The 20666-nt window shown below is 34.7% G+C and overlaps 1 protein-coding gene across 2 annotated transcripts in view; it reads right to left on the bottom strand.

Annotated features, from left to right (window-relative positions):
* Positions 1-5457: 5457 nt before the first annotated feature.
* Positions 5458-20666, bottom strand: part of LOC119829742 (transcription factor Ken) — a 29421-nt gene continuing 14212 nt past the window's right edge. For both annotated transcript variants that reach the window (XM_038352397.1, XM_038352396.1), the window contains exons 2-5: positions 9819-10001; positions 9540-9660; positions 8883-9353; positions 5458-8697 (exon numbers count right to left, since the gene is read on the bottom strand). In XM_038352397.1, the coding sequence (XP_038208325.1) occupies positions 7771-8697; positions 8883-9353; positions 9540-9660; positions 9819-9994 (1695 nt within the window). In that variant the 5' untranslated portion in view covers positions 9995-10001 and the 3' untranslated portion in view covers positions 5458-7770. The remainder of the gene's footprint in view (positions 8698-8882; positions 9354-9539; positions 9661-9818; positions 10002-20666) is intronic.

Raw genomic sequence — 20666 nt, 5'->3', positions numbered from 1 at the left:
TGCATCCAGCGGGACCATATGCAACCTAATTTATTATAAACGTCGTAATGAATTTCGCAACAATCCTTCTTAGGTAATGACTATGGGAGTAATAGGCATTGTTTTTCAGGATGGAATGTTAGTTTGGGATCTAGTTTTTGCGTGTACAACATTGTGGGAGCTTTTGTTTCGTTTTGTTTTGTTATGATGGGTTCTATATGCAGTTCCAGAAATAACTAGAAATACGTTTGTATGTTTTACTTCTAGTTATATATTTTTTCGTCCTACTAATCATATCCTTTGTGAGGATTGTTTGTGTATGTGTGTGTTTGTTACTCTTTCACGCAAAAACTACTGAACCGATTGCAATGAAATTTGGTACGTAGACAGTTGGACAACTGGAATAACATATGGGCAACTTATATCCCGATATTCCTACGGGATACGGATTTACGCGGGTGAAACCGCGGGGCGCAGCTAGTAATACTATAAACGCGAAAGTTTGTAGGTATGGATGGATGGATGTGTATATGGATGTTTGTTACACTTTCACGCGAAAACAGCTTATCGTATCTGTATGAAATTTGATACAGAGATATGGTACCCTGGTGCTTTATACCTACACGAGTGACGTAACTGGACACGCCTAGTACGTCTATATTTGGAAAAATACTGCATCTTTAATTCGTTATATCTGTTCTTAAATAACGCTGAAGAGTTTGTTTATTTAATTGATCGCGATAACCTTAGGAACACCAGACCGATTTCAAAAAATTCTAACAAAATGCCAATTGAAGCTATATGTATGTGTACAAAGAAACCAAGGCAAAGGCGGGACAAGTGACTAGTATACGTTATGATTCATTAGCTTGAACGATGCCACAGGAAATGACAATCATCAAGCACCTTTGTGCTTGACGCTTTTCACCGTGTATCCTATTATAGAAATACATTTAAAAGATAAATATTTGCTCACATAAAACATTTCATTCACATGTTTACATTTCCTTTGTATATGTTGTAAATAGGATTTAAGTGCTCTTATGTTTGATACTTAAATATTAAGGTATCTATAAAGGTAAAAATCGGTAAATAAGTTTATGGTACGAAAGATATTGAATCTGTATGTAGCAGATTTTTATGGAAGAAAATAATTTTATTAACAATATTTCTTATAATTTTTGAACATTAAAGAATACAATATCATTATTTTAACTACAGATAATATAACGACGAAGAGATTGCTTATTTGATTGTTTGAACGCGCTGATATCAGGAATTGGAACACTTGGATTTAATAGCGCTTTGATTCTTATTTCTTCACATGGTTTTTGGATTTGCAAAATTTAAATAAAATTAACAAACTTAACGACCTAATAAACTTACCGTTTGTGAGGATGGATGGGTGTTTGTCGTTCTTTTACTCAGAAATTGCTAATTATATCTAGGTTTCGATATTGTGTATCTGATTAATATTGGTTACTTTACTACTATTGGTTATTTTGGCACAGATTGGTTAAAGTTTCAGTTAACACGTGTTATTGACTGGTACAGTGGTAGTAACGTTTGAGATAGAAACGAGTGGTTTTGGGTACGATTTCCGGTGGAAATTAAAAAGAATGTCTCGATCTGGTAAGACATAGAAGGATAGCTACCTTCTTGTCCGTAAATTAAATTGACCAGTAAAAAAGCTGTATGCAATGCATCTGCCCTATCTACTTGGTGTAAACACTGGGATTAAAATAGAAAAAAAAATTAACAAATAATATGACATAAAAATAAAGCTACATATAAAATGATCATGTTTATATTCTTAATTCATTTTAAATCTTACCCTAAAATTGGGTTCATGTGAGCTACTTCCATATTTCATGGGAAAGTCTCAAAATATGATATTTATAACGCCCCTAGGTGGATAATATTTCAACATTATTTGCCTTATGGTAAAAAAGCAACATGACTCCATAACTTAATGAAAGTAAATTAAATAGCAAATCTAACATTCTTCGTTGTATACGAAGACAAGGGTAGTGCTTTTTGCACAGAACAGAGATAAATCTTCTATAATTCAGAGGCTATTTTTTTAATAGCAGTCCGCCAGACTTCGCCGCGGTATTTATATTCATACATAATTATTGTTGTTGTAATACATAATTATCTTTAATTGTTGTGCATATCATTTGAAAGACTAAACGTTTTTATAAAAAGAGAAAATTGCTTATGTAACAACTGTTGATAAAACTAAAAAAATATATAAAATAAAATATGTAAGCTAGGCGGAACATATACAGTGCTCAGGGATCACGTACACATCAAACGGTTAAAGAATTTTTGAAATCGGTCTAGTAGTTCTTGAGGTTAGCGCGTACAAATAATTAAACTCTTCAGCTTTGTAGCATCAGTACAGAAAATACATCTATTAACTGAATTTAACTGAATGCGAGGGATAGGCTATGTTCTAAACGTATATAAAAAATTTTAACTAAACTGGACGATCTCATCATTTCTATATCAAATCATATCACTTGAACGTTCTAGTATCTGTAGAAAATACTAGATACATCATTATCGACTTAATTACAAATGAAAGTAAAAAAATAAATCGCATAAATGTATAGTGATTAATTTCCATATGTATATGGTAGGTACATGTTTGCAATAAATTTTTGAAAAATAGAATGACCATGGTACGTATTGGACTATTTTTAAACTATCGTTATAAATACGTTCATTAGCGAAGAGTTGAAATAAGCACTTCGGAATTTTACCACTTACTAGGGTTGACAACCTTAATTAATAAGTTATCTAGCACTTTCTATCTAGCAGTTTCTATATTTATATCGAAATAAATAAATGAAGTGGTTTTTAAAAATCAAACCAAAATTCTATATAACATTATGCATATAGCACAGAGTCCGGAATAGAAGAAAATTTCAGGCATGGTAATATAATTTAAATCGCAAATAAAACATGCTCAGTGCTCACCATATATTACACTTCATTAAATAATTTTCTTATTAAAAGTGCAATCAACAGCCCTAGTATACCGTCCCATGCATGTTTGCAAAAAGATGCCATCTGCAACCTTACCGGTTCCTTAGCTTTTACCTATCATTTTTGTCTATTTTTAAACGTGTAGAACTAAACTGCCAGTGACTGGTTTTTGTTGGAACGAGAATTTAATTGCTCGCTTGTAATTCTTCAGTCGAGTTCTGGATACTCGCTGGCCTGAAGTGGAGGGTGTTCGAGTTTGAGAGTTGATTAACATTTGATATTATATTCCTGTCAATACGGACTCGCCTAAAGAGAGAGGCTATGACTAATTTAGGGCTGGCGAAAGGCGTTTTTTGTGAATATTATTTATTCTGTTTCATTATAGTCAAAGAGCGTCGCTGTTTCTGTAAAATCAGTTTTACAGCTAAAGCCTGTGCCTTTACTTTAAAGTTTTGTGCGACAAACCATTTAGCAGTTTCTAAGTAATTTATCTTTATTTTAAAAGAATAGTTTTATCTTTATTATTTTATAAAAATTTATTTATATTTTTTTGAAGGACCTGAGGTAAAATATAGAAGATGTACGAGCATTGTGCGTAATTAGTTAGAGAGACGACTCGTGTTAAGAATGGCAGCTTTTCAAGTGTTTTATGATTTTCTAGGGAGTTTAGAATGACATCAGTTGTAGTAACTATTGTTAAGATTTAATTATTAACGATACATAGGGAAACATCTATTATTTAATTACATATTGGCGAATTCATTTTTATTCCCCGGTTACATGTATGATAAGCCCCTCCTATTTATTTTTTAAACAAAATTATATAGCGTTCAGCCTAATATTGGGACTTTTCTGTACACCTTTACGGTATGGAAGCTTGGATACTACCAGATGATATGTCCAAAAAACTCGAAGCGTTTGAGATGTGGGTGTACAAACCGATGCTATATATATAATTATTAGACACCCTGCTATGAATGTATATGACATGCGTAGCATCAAGATATATGAACTTCTTCAACTAATTATACAAGGCGCAAAGTGGAAGGTACAAGAAGACCTGGCCGCAGATTGATATCATGATAGATTGATGACTCCGAAATCTCCGTCAATAGTTTGGAAAGCACTTAATCATTGCTTAGAGTAGCGGTTCCCTAAATTGAAATAGCCCTAATGAACGCTAACCTCTCAAATGAGAAGGCACTATACCTAAAACTGACAAACAGAAAAATAGAGGCCCATATACTTTTCCTACCCTTCCCAGTACTTATATTTGTTCCTCTCGTCAATCCTTTCTTAATCCCTTCCTGATTTAAAGTCGGCAACCATTTGTAAAGGCGTAGGGTCTGCAATTTGACCTTATGCCTCTCCAAATGTTCATGGGCGGTTGTAGCGCTTACCATCAGGCGACCCACCAGCTCCAAGGCCGATTATAACAAAAAAAAAAAATTGAGTCTATAAAACATAGTGCATCAATCACTCTTATAAAAAATATTTAAGGTAAAGAAATGGTCCGGATAATTATATATTTTAAAATCCGTTCAGTAGTTATCGAAAATCATTTCCATTTATACTTTCACAAAAGCATACCTATCATACCTATCATTTAGGCTACTGAAAACATTTAAAAGGGAAGGTATTCTACTATCACTTATCATTATAATAATGTTACATATATAAATGTTACAGTTTCGAATAAATTTGCAACCCCCAAGAATGAGCTCTCGAAGATGCAGCGCTGTCGGCGTCTAAAATAATTAGTAGTCTAATGTTGCTAGTACTATTCATTCAAAATGCCCCAAGATTTGGTGAACATAGATGTGATAAGTATTATACGAACTGGTGGCATTGATGTTGTTTATTAATATCTGTTTATTTATTTTACGCAAGACTTGATAGTCTATGGCAACGATATGCCAGTTGGTAAAAGTGGTGTAAGAGGTATGAATTGTCAACACAATTCTTTACCTATAATTTCATTGCAATCCTCAAGTCTCAGTGGTAGTAATAGGGCCGCTAGTGCCTTTTTTCTATAATAAGGCCAGTCTGTCAAATTTAGCTTATACTTTCGCCAACTGCTTTCATGGCGAGGGCTCTATTAGGAATGTCTATGGGTGAGAGATGTAATGATGTTCAGCTAGTTTACCACTCAGAAAACGATAACCGATAACGACACAAGAAAGAGTTATCTTGGTTTGTTGAAAGATTTCTTTTAAACAAATCATGTAAATCGAGTTTCAATAGTTTTTTACTGTAACGAGGAGACTTCCGGCACCTTATTTAAAATAGTTTCATAACTATATAGTACGCACCTATTACTATAAATAATATTTTCAGAAAAAGTTGTTGTTTTTTCCGTAGGTAACACTTATCGCAAGCTCAAACGCCATCTTGTACAATAATATTGTTTATGGAGTCCACACAGATGGCGCTTAAATAAAATAAGGTAAGCGGAAAATGGAGAAGGAACAAAAAAAAGGGGGGTTGTGTAACTAAAATATTCTCGTTATTTAATTTACTACGGTAAGAACACATTTTTACAGAATGTTAATGTACTAAACAATATCTACAAAAATTGTACACTATGTGAAAACTTAAAATTACGTTTTAATTTACAATTAACAGAAAAATCAATATTCAAGTTCAACAAGAATTAAGTTAAGCTTCTTTTTTCAAGTACACTTACGATTAAGTTTTATTTACATAAATTGTCGGCGTCATGTATGACATTTTAAAAAAAGTAATGTAACGTTTAGTTTTGCTTTTCATACATTGTTCACATATAAATTACGTAGTATAAAAATACAATTACGTTCGGAAAGTTTGTACATGTAAAAACCATTGACCATTATAATACGAACAACGTATGAAGCACAATCTAAAAAATGCATATTGCATTGTTTCATGTAGAGTAAGGCAAATTGGCATCACGCCGGAATATCACAACATTTTACATAAATCTACAAAAACCTTCGAGTTTAATATCATTCATTTTGTTCGAGTTTACGTAACAGCGGCAGCGATTTGTTTTCTGGACGATATTGTCATGTTGCGTCTTAAAACTAAATATATTTACAAATAAAGTATTTCGAAAATGGAAAACGCAATGGAAGACGGCGTTCTCTTTAAACTTACTATAGTAACAGATTATCACATACACGTTAATCTAATGATACCTCAATCACAATTCTTATGATTGAGTTGTTCCCAATTAAAATAACCGTCAATACGACGTTAAAACAAAACACGAAAAATAAAACAAATAAAGTCAGGTATAACGATAGGTAACATCGAAGGAAAAATTAAAGCAATTCGACAAATTTGTCATTTAATCTACGCTTTGAACAACACGCTGGTAACTTTAGTTTTTAAAAATATAAATAGTCTCAATAAAATTGTTGAAGAATCTTCGAAAGATGAACGGACGTTTGTAATAATAGCAATTATCGATGTTTCTCAAATGATTTAGATGATGAGTATTACAAAGAATTACTAAGATAATTGAATGTATTGCTTTTAAAGTATATATATATGAGTCAGGTTTGGTTGAGAAGAGAAAATTTTATAAGTATACGTAACAAGGCCTTCCGAAATAAATGAAGGTTTACAAGCAAATATAACAAACACGGTTGTAACTAAGATACCATTTAAAAATAACTGGCCACAATAATAGAAGTACGTCTTAAAAGCTTTGAAGATTTAGAATAGCTTAAGATAAAGTATTAATAATGCCTGTTGTGATACATTAAATCTAGAATAAATTTATCAAAAATAGAAAGAATAATTTTAATACAATAGCACGTAGTGGAATTACAGAAGTTGTAGAACATAGAAATAAGCTTACTATTACAGTCATGAGATTATTAAATTGGTACCTACATACGTTAACACATCAAATTCAATTCAGGTCCCTATAATTTTTCTTAATTGTACACCAAAACAACTTCCATGCTTTACAAATCTTTGGTGCTCATCCACACATCATAATCGGCACGAAATCTAGAATAGGCTGATTCAAATTTAACATACGAACACATTTTTATTCATATTACAAATAAGGTATGATATAACTAATATTGAGATTTTTTGTGTCTTTGCGAAAAGCTGCGAATCGTTATGTCAGATATTTTTATTGGAACAAAATTAAACAGTAAAACGTTAAAGAAAGCCAATGGTAGAATATACATAGCATTTTTGGATGAGTGTTATAAACATTTTTGGGAAAAACAATTTTTAGTTCAAATTTATTAATGATAAGTTCCAATTCTGACTAGAAACACTGAGCGCAAACCTTGTTCAAAACTGTGGTCTACAGTCAATGTTTATGTTGTAGTTACGTCACCTGCAGTTTCACGAAATGTTGATTTAACTTAGGAGGTAGATCGTGTGACGTTCTCTTATGGATTTTAAGAGTTCGCAACTTTTCTTTGACAATTGCATCTATTTTCTATGCTTAAGGAATTAATGTGTCGGTGGCTTTTAAATAATATTTACGCTAATGAAATACAATTTTCAAATAAATACTATCTCGGAAGGTATTGGTCCCGAATTATAATTTTTAAACAAATTATAACAATTTGGACCCATTCGGCAAACATGATCCTTATATTACGACACATCCGCTTGACCTCTTCCCACGAATGTCTAACTATGAGTATCGCTCTGCGATATCACACAACTTAAAAATAATTTCTTACACTACGTAACCTTTTTCACACATATCACAATTAAGCTCTCACATTGAGAGGAGTTTCAAAGTCCAACAGAACGCGTGGGGCCGCGTCACGAAGACGGGCGTCATTCGTGTAAATTTTTACTGAGTAGAAGGGTATTGTGCGGACCCGAAAGGTGCCGAATGAGTTCCGGTAACGCTTCGAAAGTTAACTGACAGAAACAACAATTGAATCGGCCTGGAGTGTTAGTTCTTCCATCGTTTTCGCTCGACGATATCACGTTCCGATGTACCGAACAAAGATGTTTCAATAAGTGAGCCTTTTGTTTAAACATGGCGACGCACAGCCGGCACGCGAACGGCTTTTCTCCAGTATGAACTCGGAGATGTGTTTTGAGATTCCATGACATACCAAACTGCTTGCCACAATATTCGCAGCGATATTCCCTCACCGGAGCCTGTTTACTTGATCCTTGCTCATGTTCTGTGGTTGGCGCCTCATCTCCCCCGATTTGAGGTTGACAAAGCCAAGGTCCCCACGATCCTGCACTAGGAGGTCTGTACTTTAGTACATCGTCATGTGCGGTTGCTGGTGGGGTTGCGCTCCTTTCTGGGAGATAAGGAGGTGCTGAAGCGCTAAGTGGATGTAGAGCTCCAAGACGAGCGACTCCAGCAGCTACTCCTGGACCCTGCGCATATCGAAGGTGAGCCATCTCTTCTAAATAGCTTGGTGGAAATGATACAAATGGGGGATTTTGTGAAGGTGAATTATGAAAACCAGGTCGTCGTTTTCGGTGTGGCGTTACAACATAGTTCTCTGGTGATGTTTGCACAAGGGACATCAAATCTTGATCAGGAGGCTTCAGGTTAGCATAATCTTCCAATTTTACAGTTCTCAAGTCAAGTTCCGGAGGTTCTAAGTAATGTGATTTTCTTTTGGTTCTTTCGCCGCCTCTGCTTCCTAATCGGTCATTTAATAATTGTCTCCGATATCCCGGTTCAGGTGGCGGGTCCTCTTGGCTTGATGAAGTTGATCGTCTCCGTTCAATGTTCTAGAAAGAAAGTAAAATAGAGTATTACAAAATATATTTATTCAGTATTGATTAGGTATAATTTTGATTGTAAAGTTAATAATAGATAGGTGATAGATTATAAAGATTTAGTTTCAATAGTACAGAAGTACGATAAATTTTATTGAAAGTTAGTGGAAGGAAAGAATAAATAAAACGAAGCATACCTTTGCTGCGACTGTTTCAACATCCAAATCTTGGGAATCGTCGTGTTCGCTTCCAGTGTGTTCCGAGTTTCTTGCTAGAGACAAATTTACAGGATTAGATGAGCTCCTTCGGCGCGATGATACCCGACCGCATTCTTTATTTTCGCCATCCGCATCATCCTCTTCCCTTTCATCATTACTACTTGTGGACATATTTTCTTTCTTTATACTTAATGATTCTGATTCTCCTCTCTCCTTGTCTCTACTGAAACCAGCGCTGGGTGTAGCTCTTTCGCTTTCAGAATGTGATGAACCGGATGGTGCGTCATGTTTACTGCTTTCATTGCTATTTATGTCTGTTCTTTTTGCTTTTAATCTTTCACACGATCTGTTTTTCTCCTCTGCTTGCTGTCGCTCCTTTGTGGATTTCCATACATCTGATTTGATTTCTAGGAGTTCAAACAATTCTTGCATATCATCGATTTCTCCAGACTGCAAAAAATAAAATTAATTAAATACTTAATGATTGAAAATACTTGCGTTATTACGAGTGTTACATAAGTTTAGTCGAGGACACTTGAGTAACACATTATATTATTTGATTATTGAACAGGTTTGTGTATTTTTTTAACTTATTAAATACCTACAAACAATTATCCATAGCGTACAAATACTCACCTCGATATATGCTTGGCCACTATACAGGAATACTAGAAGATGCCTCATTAATGTACTGCTAATGCCAGACATGTGAATGGTTACTGGATTTTCTACTGATGGGGTATCATCGAGGATTTTTCTGAAACACAGAAGATAATGATTTAACTAAAGAGTCTCTATATCAATTATGAATAATTCCAAAATTCAAAGGAAATCTTTGCAATCAAAGAAATTGATAGCTTTATAGTGCATATTGAATAATAGAGAATTGAGATGGATATAACATAATTAGCCTACCTAATAAGTGGGCTAGCGGCTGCCATCACTATGCGATGGGCAGCGAGCGGCACGGCGTCGTCACACACCAGCACCAGATCTGAATACCTGGCGCCACGCCACGCCGCTCCCACCTCGTTTAAGATGCAGGCGTGGTGTTTGCCGTACGTGAGCGTCAGCAGACCCTCGCCCATCATTCCAGCACTGCAATTGAAATATTTTTTGTTAAGAAACCGTACAACTCTAATGAAGATATCGTGAAAGGATTTAGTGAAGGCTGTATTACGCACGTTTTTACTTTAGAAATAATGGAGAGATTTTTCCAAAGATACACGATATCCATTGTTTTGCCATTTGCGTTCATTTACGGTACATGCATTTATTCATACGAAAATATAAAGGGCTCCAAATCGTTAAACATCGCTCGTTGGTTTCGGTTTCACTTCGCAAATAACATTGTTTATCGGCGTGCCTGTTCCTCTTGGATTTAATTAGAATATGAGTAAAATTACAGTTTCGTGAGCAAAAGCATTGTTTAGCACGATACGCTGCAAATAAGTGAAATCATGCTGAATTGGAGGTACGTCATTACGTTTTCGGTTCATTAGGCCCGATCTATGTCAGACTGAAAACCGCCGATATAAAGGAAGACAAGGTTGTGACCAGTGAACTGTAAACCGATAAACGTTTCAATATCATCGCTAGCGGCAAATTTGTTTAACAGATTCGGTTTAATTAAATTTTGTGCATATACAATGGCTATTCAAATAGAGTTTCTCAATCGGATGAAAGGTTAAAAGGTGAGATGAATTTAAATGATGTTAATGCCTCAGTTCTAGTGTCAGGTGTTAGAAAGCCTGTCGCAATGCAACCTTGGCCTGATAAAGTATCGCAACTTGCTATTACGATAACGCAAGATCATTTAAAAGACGATCAGTTAGAGCTTCATTGTGTAGGCGTTTAGCAAGATTCAGAAGCATTGTTGCTGGCGTCGCTTTATTGTTATTTTCGTTGTTAAAAGTCACATATAATTGTGAAGTGAGACTGTACTTAGAACTGTAGAACGTTCCCGCACACGTTGATGATTCTAATCGTATGCTGTTGTCACGAATTTGTAACAGTCTCTGTTTTACATATTGCATTAAATGAGAAATCTGAACTTAAGTATCGATGGTAATAAAGCTTTGTCGTTTTATTAATGTTTACGAATAATTCAAGATATTGAATATTGTGTTCGTGTTTTATGACACAATAACTTTGAGGACCTGGAATTAGATCCTAATAATGGTTTAATGGATTTATGACGAGCTTGCAATTTTGTTGTTAGAGGACGCTTGAACGTCAAGTTAGTTCACTGGTTTGAAAATGCAAATAAAACCTCCTACATATAAGTGTTATTTGTGTTTCACAGGTTTATCTATACGAACAATATAAGTGAAGAGATTGTTTGTTTGTTTGAATCCAAATGTGTGAAACAACTGGACCGATTCAACATTTCTTTCACCATTGGAAGTGAAAAGCATGCCCAAGCAGCGACGCGGCGCGGGAGAACCTTTTGTAAATCTCTAAATTAACCGGCACTACCTATCATCGAATTAATTTCATTACATATTTAATTGAATGTACAATTTTACTACAGTTGACTTGTAAAATGTGAATGCATGAAATTAATTGATTTGTGTCTTCATCAAATGTTTCAGTGAATTCCTCTTTTTTTTAAATATACATATAAGTATAAGATTACGACACTATTAAATTTTTTCATTCATTAAGAATGTATAAGGTAATAATTACCGGGGGGGCTGATTACAAGCTACTACACTGAGTGAGCATGCAAATAAAAAAGTAATTAGCATTTAGATAATTAATTCTAATTAACGAGTATGCAAATGGGCGTATAAAAATGTCTAGAACAAAGAGGCAACATTTCCTTGAACGCGGAAGTCATGAAGTCATTCAAATTGTTCAAGATAAAAGGTTAGGTATCCTCTTTTTTATTGGAACAACGCAGGATGCTTCTATTTCTGTATATGAGATACAAGAATAACGTTATATGAACGCAAATATATATTTACATTACAGTGTATTAGAGTACCAGTTCAACTTGAGTCCAACATTATTGCTTTTTAATTGTTATTTAATATACCAATCGCTAACTGGGAGTTCAAAAATGATAGTTGTTAATTTAACCTTTTTATTTAGAAGAACATTTGAAAACGAACTGGTCATTTTAACATATTATAAAGATCCCATTTTCGAGTCAGATATCCATTTTAAACTCGACTATTTCATGGCAACGCAATTAAATCTTACGTCTATAAATAATTTATATAAATAAACCTATGGTATTGAAATATATAATTATGTGGGCCTTAAAAATCTTTACAATGTAACCAACTGTCGTGATGCTTGTCTCCTTGATACATGAATGTGGGTCGATTAGGCTTTAATCTACACATTTATATATCTAAGGACACGACTTTTAATATTTTGCTTTTGATATAAAGCTCACAGAATAAACTGACGTACTATGTAAGTATTTTTTATATAATTTTGTAGCACTTTAATTTCGTTGGATCATTAGTTCTTGGGTTTTGTTGATCGTAGGTTTTTAGTTTAATTTAAGTTGTCAGTATAATAATTATAAGTTATTGAAATTTATAAATAGAAAAACAATTATCACCATCATGCGGCGAGAGTCTAACCTGCATCTTTGCCGGTTCCGTAACGGACTCTAACCATTCGGCCAATATAGAACTAAATACATCGTTAAAGTAGTTAAGACGTGTGCCGTTTTTTAAGGTTGTTTAAGGTTAAATAAACGTTTTGCACATTTTCTTTCAAGAGTACTGAAAACTTGTTATTTGTCTTATGCAACGATGCATGTCAAACCTTTGCCTCGCCTGCCATTGTCTGTGTTAAGCCAAATGTAACTGTAGAAAACACGTTAGCACAATAATACAGGGTTGAAATTTGCATTATTTCTTAATATTCGTTTTAATTACTGTTTTTTTATTATTTTGAATACCACATACGTCAGGTAATTTTTGACGTTACGACGAATTAACTATTACTATTTTTGTAGTAAGGAAGTTATTGGTAATTGTCCATCCGCGAAGTGTGTGTAATGCGAGTATGTAATTCGATACTAATTATCGAGCTATCCAATTTTAAGCGAATTAATTTTTTATTATTTTATTACGCAAAAATTATCTTTTGAACTATGTATGATATTTAATTTGCTGCAATGCCATCTATCGGTTCATACGAGAGTTACGATAATGGATTGAAATGTGATACAAAAATTTCTCCTCGTAATATATCTTTGCTTTTTTAGAACGCCTGTAGATGGCGCTGACATAAAAGTGAAAGCCAATGAATGGAGCGCGGAGACTTAAAACTTGTAAGTTTTATTCTCTTATGCAAGTAATTGTTGACCTTCGCTCCATTTGAATATACTTTTACTGGCTTTTCAGTAAACAAAATCCAGGAAATGTAAATACATTCACTTTTTACACCTCTTACCTATTAATTCAGTTACAAATGAAGGCGATTTGGATAAAGTGCTTTTAATGATATTAAGAGCGCGATTTCTCTGATAAGATTGATTTGACGTTGATATATTATTTTGCTGCATTTAATATTAACGAAGTTATGCCGAAACTAGATATTGTACGAAATACGAATTAGGACACCGTTTGTAGATGAAAGATACGACATATTTCACAAGCTTGTTTTGTATATACTTGCTTTTCCACCTACATTCCCGAAGCGACGGGGATAAGTTTTAACTTATAACAATTATCACCATCATTCGGCGAGATAAGTCTTTAGACTTATTTTTCGACTTTTCACTGAACATACAGAAAAGTATTTATTTACACATAAAATTATTAAGTAATTTCAACATTTTATTTAATTTCATTCAATCGTCCTTCAAGAGTTATAAATAGATACTGAGTATACTGAAAGTTCTAATTGAATTAGGTACAAGGAAATGACATAAAATTGGCAATAATAGTAATTCCGTAAAACAAGAAACAGCCAACCATGAATTGAAATCGAACTGCGGACATAGGCAATTGTTTTAAGTGAAACTCATAAAAAGACCGACTGAATATTGTTCATGTAAACAAGAGGTAATAAAAATATCTCAATCGTAAAGAATCAAGTGTAACTCAAGGTTGTTAATACACTAGTAATGTTACATAATAATTAAACATCGGACTAGAATGGTCATGCCACTATGTACACTATAGGAGTTTTAACGCTAAATCATGGTGAATGCCAGCGCCGATTAATTGTATTCGATTGTCCTTCTACTGTAAATTGGATGGTTATTAAAAGTATTGAAAGTTGTAAGAAAGTCCGTACAAAATTTAAAGTTATAAATAAATCCATGCGACCTTATAGGGAGCAGGAAATAGGAGCGTATGTTTGTGATTTCAATACTTTTTACTGATTATTGTGTAATTGAGTAATTTAATTTTTAAACAAATTGCAAAGGGCGATAGTATAACCGGTTCATTTTTGATCTGCATATGTAAAATAAATTAATATAAAAATTTTATTCATCACCAGTTTTAGGAAAGGGCCTTGTGCAGTTCGACTAGACATCTTTGAGAAGCGCTTTTTTAATAATTACCATAGATCCTCACTTCTAGCGAATTCACATTATGAAGTCGGTAGGAAAGTAGGATGTTAATCATATTTTGATTACGGTATGTTAAATGAATTTGGCACAAACCTTACATGTCTGTATGGCAAACCGATTGTTGTTTGTATGATAATACAAACGTGATTGAAACATTTAATAGCCACATTTTCACACAGACGGTTAATTATACTTTAAAAAGGACAATTGATTTGTACGTAGGTACTACAGAAACTTAGTTAACGATACGTGATACATTTTGAGGGAACTATTTGATTTAACATGGTTATATTTAAACATTGTTTTTATGAAATGATGCGTGTTACTTTATATAAAATGTATGTCACATTTTTCTAGGACGTTAGAGACAAAAGATAAACTCTAAGTATCGTGCTTATAAACCAATTATTGTTAAATTATCTGTACACTTTTTTCAGTGACGGTTATCGAAACTACATTGACAATTCACATTCCAATTTACCATAGAGATTCACAAACAGTTGCGCCATAACAGAAACAAATTACAAAAGTCACTCCGTGAAATGTATCCTCCCACGCAATTAGTAATAGTAGATGACAATTAATAACTAGAAGCGGAAACGATAAGCAAGGATAAACAGTTAAACGTTAAATAGCGAGTTTACGAAACAGCTCGGTTCGATTGCAAATTATGAAATACGCTTGCACTGAGCTAGTGGAGCGTAGAATTGGGAAAAATTTCCAACTTTCCCCTACGTTGCTAAATGCTGCTATTTTAAATCGACTTCCAAGATACTGGGTTCTGTGTTCGGTGATTTTTGTGTATTCAGTAATATACAGCAATGTAGTACGTAGGAACAAGACTTTTACTTTGATTAATTTTTCTTGGGATGCGGCTCAGATTTTATTTGATATAATTTTGCTTTTCTAATAAAACATTTAAGTGTTTAAACTTATTTCTATATGTTTTTAAACCTTTTGAAAGGCAAGCTTAAGAAATTCTTTATTAAAGCAACATCATTAATAATTAATTAATGCAGTTTGTAATCGATATCGTTTTATTGTGTTTCGATTGTAATGATTGTCAAGTGTTTTTCTAATGAAGTGTTTATTTATTTATCGGTATCCTCGAGTTTTTATTCTCCCATCACTTCTTTTATTTTTTTCTTGTGTATATTATATGACATCAGCGTTTCTACATCATAACGCTTGTCACGAATTAAAATACTGTTCTCGTTATATATACGCCCGTTTATAATGAAAGCATCCGTCATTGAAATAGATTATAAACTATAAAGAAGTAGAATAAATGATAGAAAACGCCGCGCCGCTTGAAGCAATAATTGCAGATCTAGACTGGGACTTAGGACCACTTAAACGACGCATGCTAGATGCGAGGTCAATTGCATTACGCTTCTTGTAAAGTAACACGACATCTGATAGCAATGTCAGCGTAATCGAAGACGAAAGCCAGTTGCCCAAGACACAATTATAAATGACCTACCGACGATTCGTCATTTGTCTTCATATAAAATTAGCCAACGAGCGAGCGCGGCTCTAAAAGACAAATCGTTTACGTCAATTTATAGCCTTTTCTTGCTTTATATGGATGGGCTTGTATTATGCTCCATCGGTTCCAGCAGATGTTGCGAGATAATCGACGAGCGGGGTAGTTTTAGGAGCTATTTTATTCCTAGACGAAGGTTGTTTTTCCACGTGATCGCTGTTTTATTACAGGGAGAATTCTAAAGTAAACAATATTTAACGTCCCTGCTTAGTGGACACTAGAAAGACATTGTTTTTGTTATAAATCCTACCAGAAATATATGTAGGGTATGTAATAACAATATTATGCTATTTTTAGCATAGATATCGAGGGATATTTTTCAGAGCGAATAACGGGTATTTATTGCAATAACATTTATAACGCTTCCGAAATAATGTTAATGAATGTATAAAATAAATGTCATTGTGAGTGTGCTTTTCGTAAATCGCAAATAAATATTCATAAGTAGATAACTCTGTTTTATATTATCTATTCTTAAATTAATTTAAATTTGAAAAGGCGACACCGTGTGAAACACTAGATTACGGATATTTGTGCATCGATCGAATCTGTCGAATCGCTTATTGTTCGATCCGTAGGGCACAATAACGTCTGCGCAGTAATAAATCTGAAGGTAAGGAATGCAGAAAACAATTATATTGTCTATTATCCAGGTTAGATCTCAGCATGCATCGATGGGTTGCGATTGCAAACTAGACGCTGCCAAGCGATCCGTTCTGCCTCACTCACAGAAATCCCATGAGCGTTTACATGTGCGCGACATTTTCATGCTCCATTTATAAGGCTGAAATGATCGGATAAATTGAATTGTCTATTACCATTCCAACCATCACAGCACGCTCGATGCAATCTGTGACAACAACAATATTTTACGCCCGTCGATCGAGTCATGAATGCCAAAAATAATTGCGGACAATGATGATGTAAACGAATAATATATCAATAAGGAAGAATTTCGAGGCGTGAGATCGGCGGCATCGATTCCGGTAACATTGCTTCAATGACGAACGACGAGGTACTTAGCAACAAGCCAGACCCCTTCGAGCTTCTAACAGCGCAGAGTATGACAGAAAACGATAGTGATGTAAGTCGATAGTTGTCAAACAGGAAATCGCGAGGCGCGCGTGGCCTGCGAACGCCGCACACGCTCTGCGGCTGCGGCCTTCGGACGAAATGTTTAGAGCCAGTACAAACTGCTGTATCGCACCACATACAACCATTATGTAATCCCGACTCCACAACAAATGCCAGTTCATTCATAAGAGCCAGGGCCGATTCAGTTATCTGAGGTGCATCAGCGTTCGCATTCTAGATAACAGTGTTTTCATTAATTTCTACGCGGCGCATTACGTTAAACGACAAAATTGAATTTTACATTCGGGAAGTGATAAGGTTATCGTCGATAATTTCTTTTACGTAGCAAAACAAGGAACTGTCTCAACTATGTAAATGAGAACAAGAGTTGCATAAGATCAGTGTCATGCTGATAATGTTTTTATTTCATTTAATGATGCTGCTAATTTATTTCTTATTTTATAACAAAAATAGCGTTAATTCCTTGATATAACTTTGGTCGTGAAACTATTTATGTATATGAGATATTTCTTACAGATTAACAACCACGACACATTGTTGTTTGAGAATCCTCGTCAGATATGACGGAAGAATAATATGAGCCCGGCTTAGGCCATCTAACGGAGCAGCATAGAACCGGTAGAGATGTGCGAAATGATTGGTAGTAGGCACAGCATTGTTGTATTAGAATGAATTGCAAGGGCGTGTCTCTAATTGTGCTACATAAAAGATTTGTATGTTCTCGTACGTTCATTGAGGAGCCCAGCTGTTGTATTCTGTACGTATAACACAAATTATTCGCATTGTATTCAAATATTTAGTGAATGTGAAAACTTCCATTTACCGAGACTCGCACCGAGGCCATGTCCTAACTGAGTTGGCAACCGACAAATGAAATTATTTATAAATGGCACTCGTACCCTTGTGAGAGTTGGGCTGAAAGTTCCAACGAATTTACCTTCGATGATGCTAAAATAGATTTCACAGTAACACTCTCGCCTTGCGTTTGATTGACGATTGATCTACGTGCCAGATACACTAACAGACAATACAAACAATACGTACTTAGAGGCTTTACTTTTTACATACATATTCAATAGAATTGTACGCAAATATGGCGTAAGCAATTTCCAACTTTAACGATGTTTAAACTCTAAACAGTCAATACTAAATTGTAAACAGCATTCTATCTATTAGCTTGCGTTTAATTCAACACAACGACAGCAAAGCATCTTTAGCTATAAGGTTACTAGATAGGTATCAGCTAAATGCCCTAAGCATATTTCTATATTTTGCAACATTCGTTCAAAAACAAAATCGAGTTCGTGTTCGACATTTCGCGATCACTGTGGCAGTTAGATGACTATTTATACGGAGCGTGTCTAGGAAAAGGTCGGATTTGATTGTCGGCAGTCATTTGAATATATCTAGTGTTATTACAGCAAATTATGATAGATTAAGTCATATGCGGCAGTTCTCACGGTGCGAAATCAGTTAACCTTGAAACCGGTAGGTGCCTTGAACCATTCGGTATACATACTTATCGTTATTTGCCGACCGATCGAGTAGAAAATGATTCGACGAATGAGCGTTAGAAAAGCTTTGCATACATTGAAATGAATCCATTAGCAGCATCTCTCGTTTGCTCAACTGTTCTTCACACACGAAGCGAGGTGAGCTAGCCACGACCAAGGTCCATTTTGAAATAGGATGGCACTTGACCTTCGAGATGAAAGTCAACAATATTGCGCAATATATCGACGCGAGCGCAGTACTTAATGCTAATAACCCACTCCGAGACATATTGGAACCTGGTCATGACCCACATAGCGTATTCAAGGATTTCACATATTTGGAAGATCATGATTTCAAAACTGCTAGAATTTTTGAGGTGTGTTTAGTTAGCGTATGCGTTAACACGATGACGCTAATTCGAATGCATTTATATTAAAACTTTATTGACATTGATTATCTGCTTAACACTGATGCGAAAATAGTGGGTAGTGATCTATGTGCTTGCTACGGTCAATGTTTAAATGATTCATAATGACGAACCTGAATTCCGAGAAGATATAAGCATCATGCTTTTAGTGTTTCATTATGGGCAAAGCAACACGCTTAACGTTTGACAAATGAGGCGAATTGCTCGAAGCCTGCGCGACCGGACTAGATTTTTCACTACTCCTTTCTACTGGGTTTATGTTGGACTGGTTGCACACATGCTTGTTACACGTGTTGTGCGGCTGCGTGTGGGTGTGGCACGCACACACGCATGCGTGCGCGCGAGTGCGCGTAGATCTGTTGCATTGGAGGGGGCGGTAGGGCCCGCGAGTGGCCCGCGGTTTTGTAAGAACGCTTTATTTCAAGGTCACTCGGCCCGTTTTTAGAAAGTTACTTTATGTCATGCTTAGCGTTAGGTAAAAATTAATGTACATTTTCTTTGGACAGCCGTTTTTAATTATGTTTATATAAAGGTACACGCGGTTTCTATTGAATATATTACGCATGAAATTCATAAAATCATTTGAAACCGATTGAACAATAGACCGTACTGTTTTTTGCGATTGATGTCGGTAATAGAAAGTCGTTACTTTATACGATAGCGGCAAATCTAACAAATTCTGAAGAAAACAGGAGAAAACTAATAAACGCAAAAATATGAAGGAATAATACGCTAAACTACGCAAAACAACACAATAGGTTATTGCGTCGTAAAATTCGACTTTCGCTATTAGATCGTAAACTATTCTGCAATCTATGAATACTTGGAAAATGTGACCCAATAACGTTGCGAATACTTCATATTTTTTTTCAATTCCTGTATTGTGTCGACACAAAGAAATATAGATATAAAACAGATAGCATTTCAATGTGACTATTATTACACAAAATTAATTATTTAACGCACTTTATTTTTCGTACTATATTGTAACTGGATAAATTGTAAGATTCTTACATTTGTGCATATTAAGAAGAGGTTTTAAGCAATATTGACGTAAGTTTCTAAAGTAAAGGTACAGCTCCGACATCGCTTTATCCATGTAAACAGTTTAGTGTAGTTCAGTTTCAACACGATCCTATTCAGGAATGATAATAGGGCTGACAATTTATAAATTGTGGATATACACTTTCTACAAATTGGTAAATAGATTAAATAATTTACGCATATTGTGTTATTGTTTTGTGTCGTACAGCTCGACTGTTTTTTACATTTTATTCATAACAGTATTGATTGTGTGTGTGTTTGTTTTAACAGCAGTTCGTGCCTATCCGAGGCACACATTATCCGTTTGAGTAGAAAGAGAGTATGCCGTTTATAAAATAACATATATAGTAGGTATGCATGTAGATATGTTTGGATGCGGCAATAAGCTGGGTTGTCAGCCCTAAATCGTGCAGTCATCTTCAAATTTCACATCGCCGCTCTCCTTATACGGCGCGTCTTCTCGCCGTTGAAATGATGAAATTTTGTCGGCTGCCATTTTGTCTTGCGTAATCGTTCACGCTAAATTTTGTAGCCAGAGAAAGTATACGAAAGGCTTTACGTAACCGACACGTAACTTGCTACTCGGTTTTGATTTCCTTGCTTTTACGA

This window comes from Zerene cesonia, chromosome 10, assembly GCF_012273895.1.
Source record: "Zerene cesonia ecotype Mississippi chromosome 10, Zerene_cesonia_1.1, whole genome shotgun sequence".
NCBI lineage: Eukaryota > Metazoa > Arthropoda > Insecta > Lepidoptera > Pieridae > Zerene > Zerene cesonia.
Note: the sequence above shows the minus strand (reverse complement) of the source record. Positions and strands in the feature narration are given on the sequence as shown.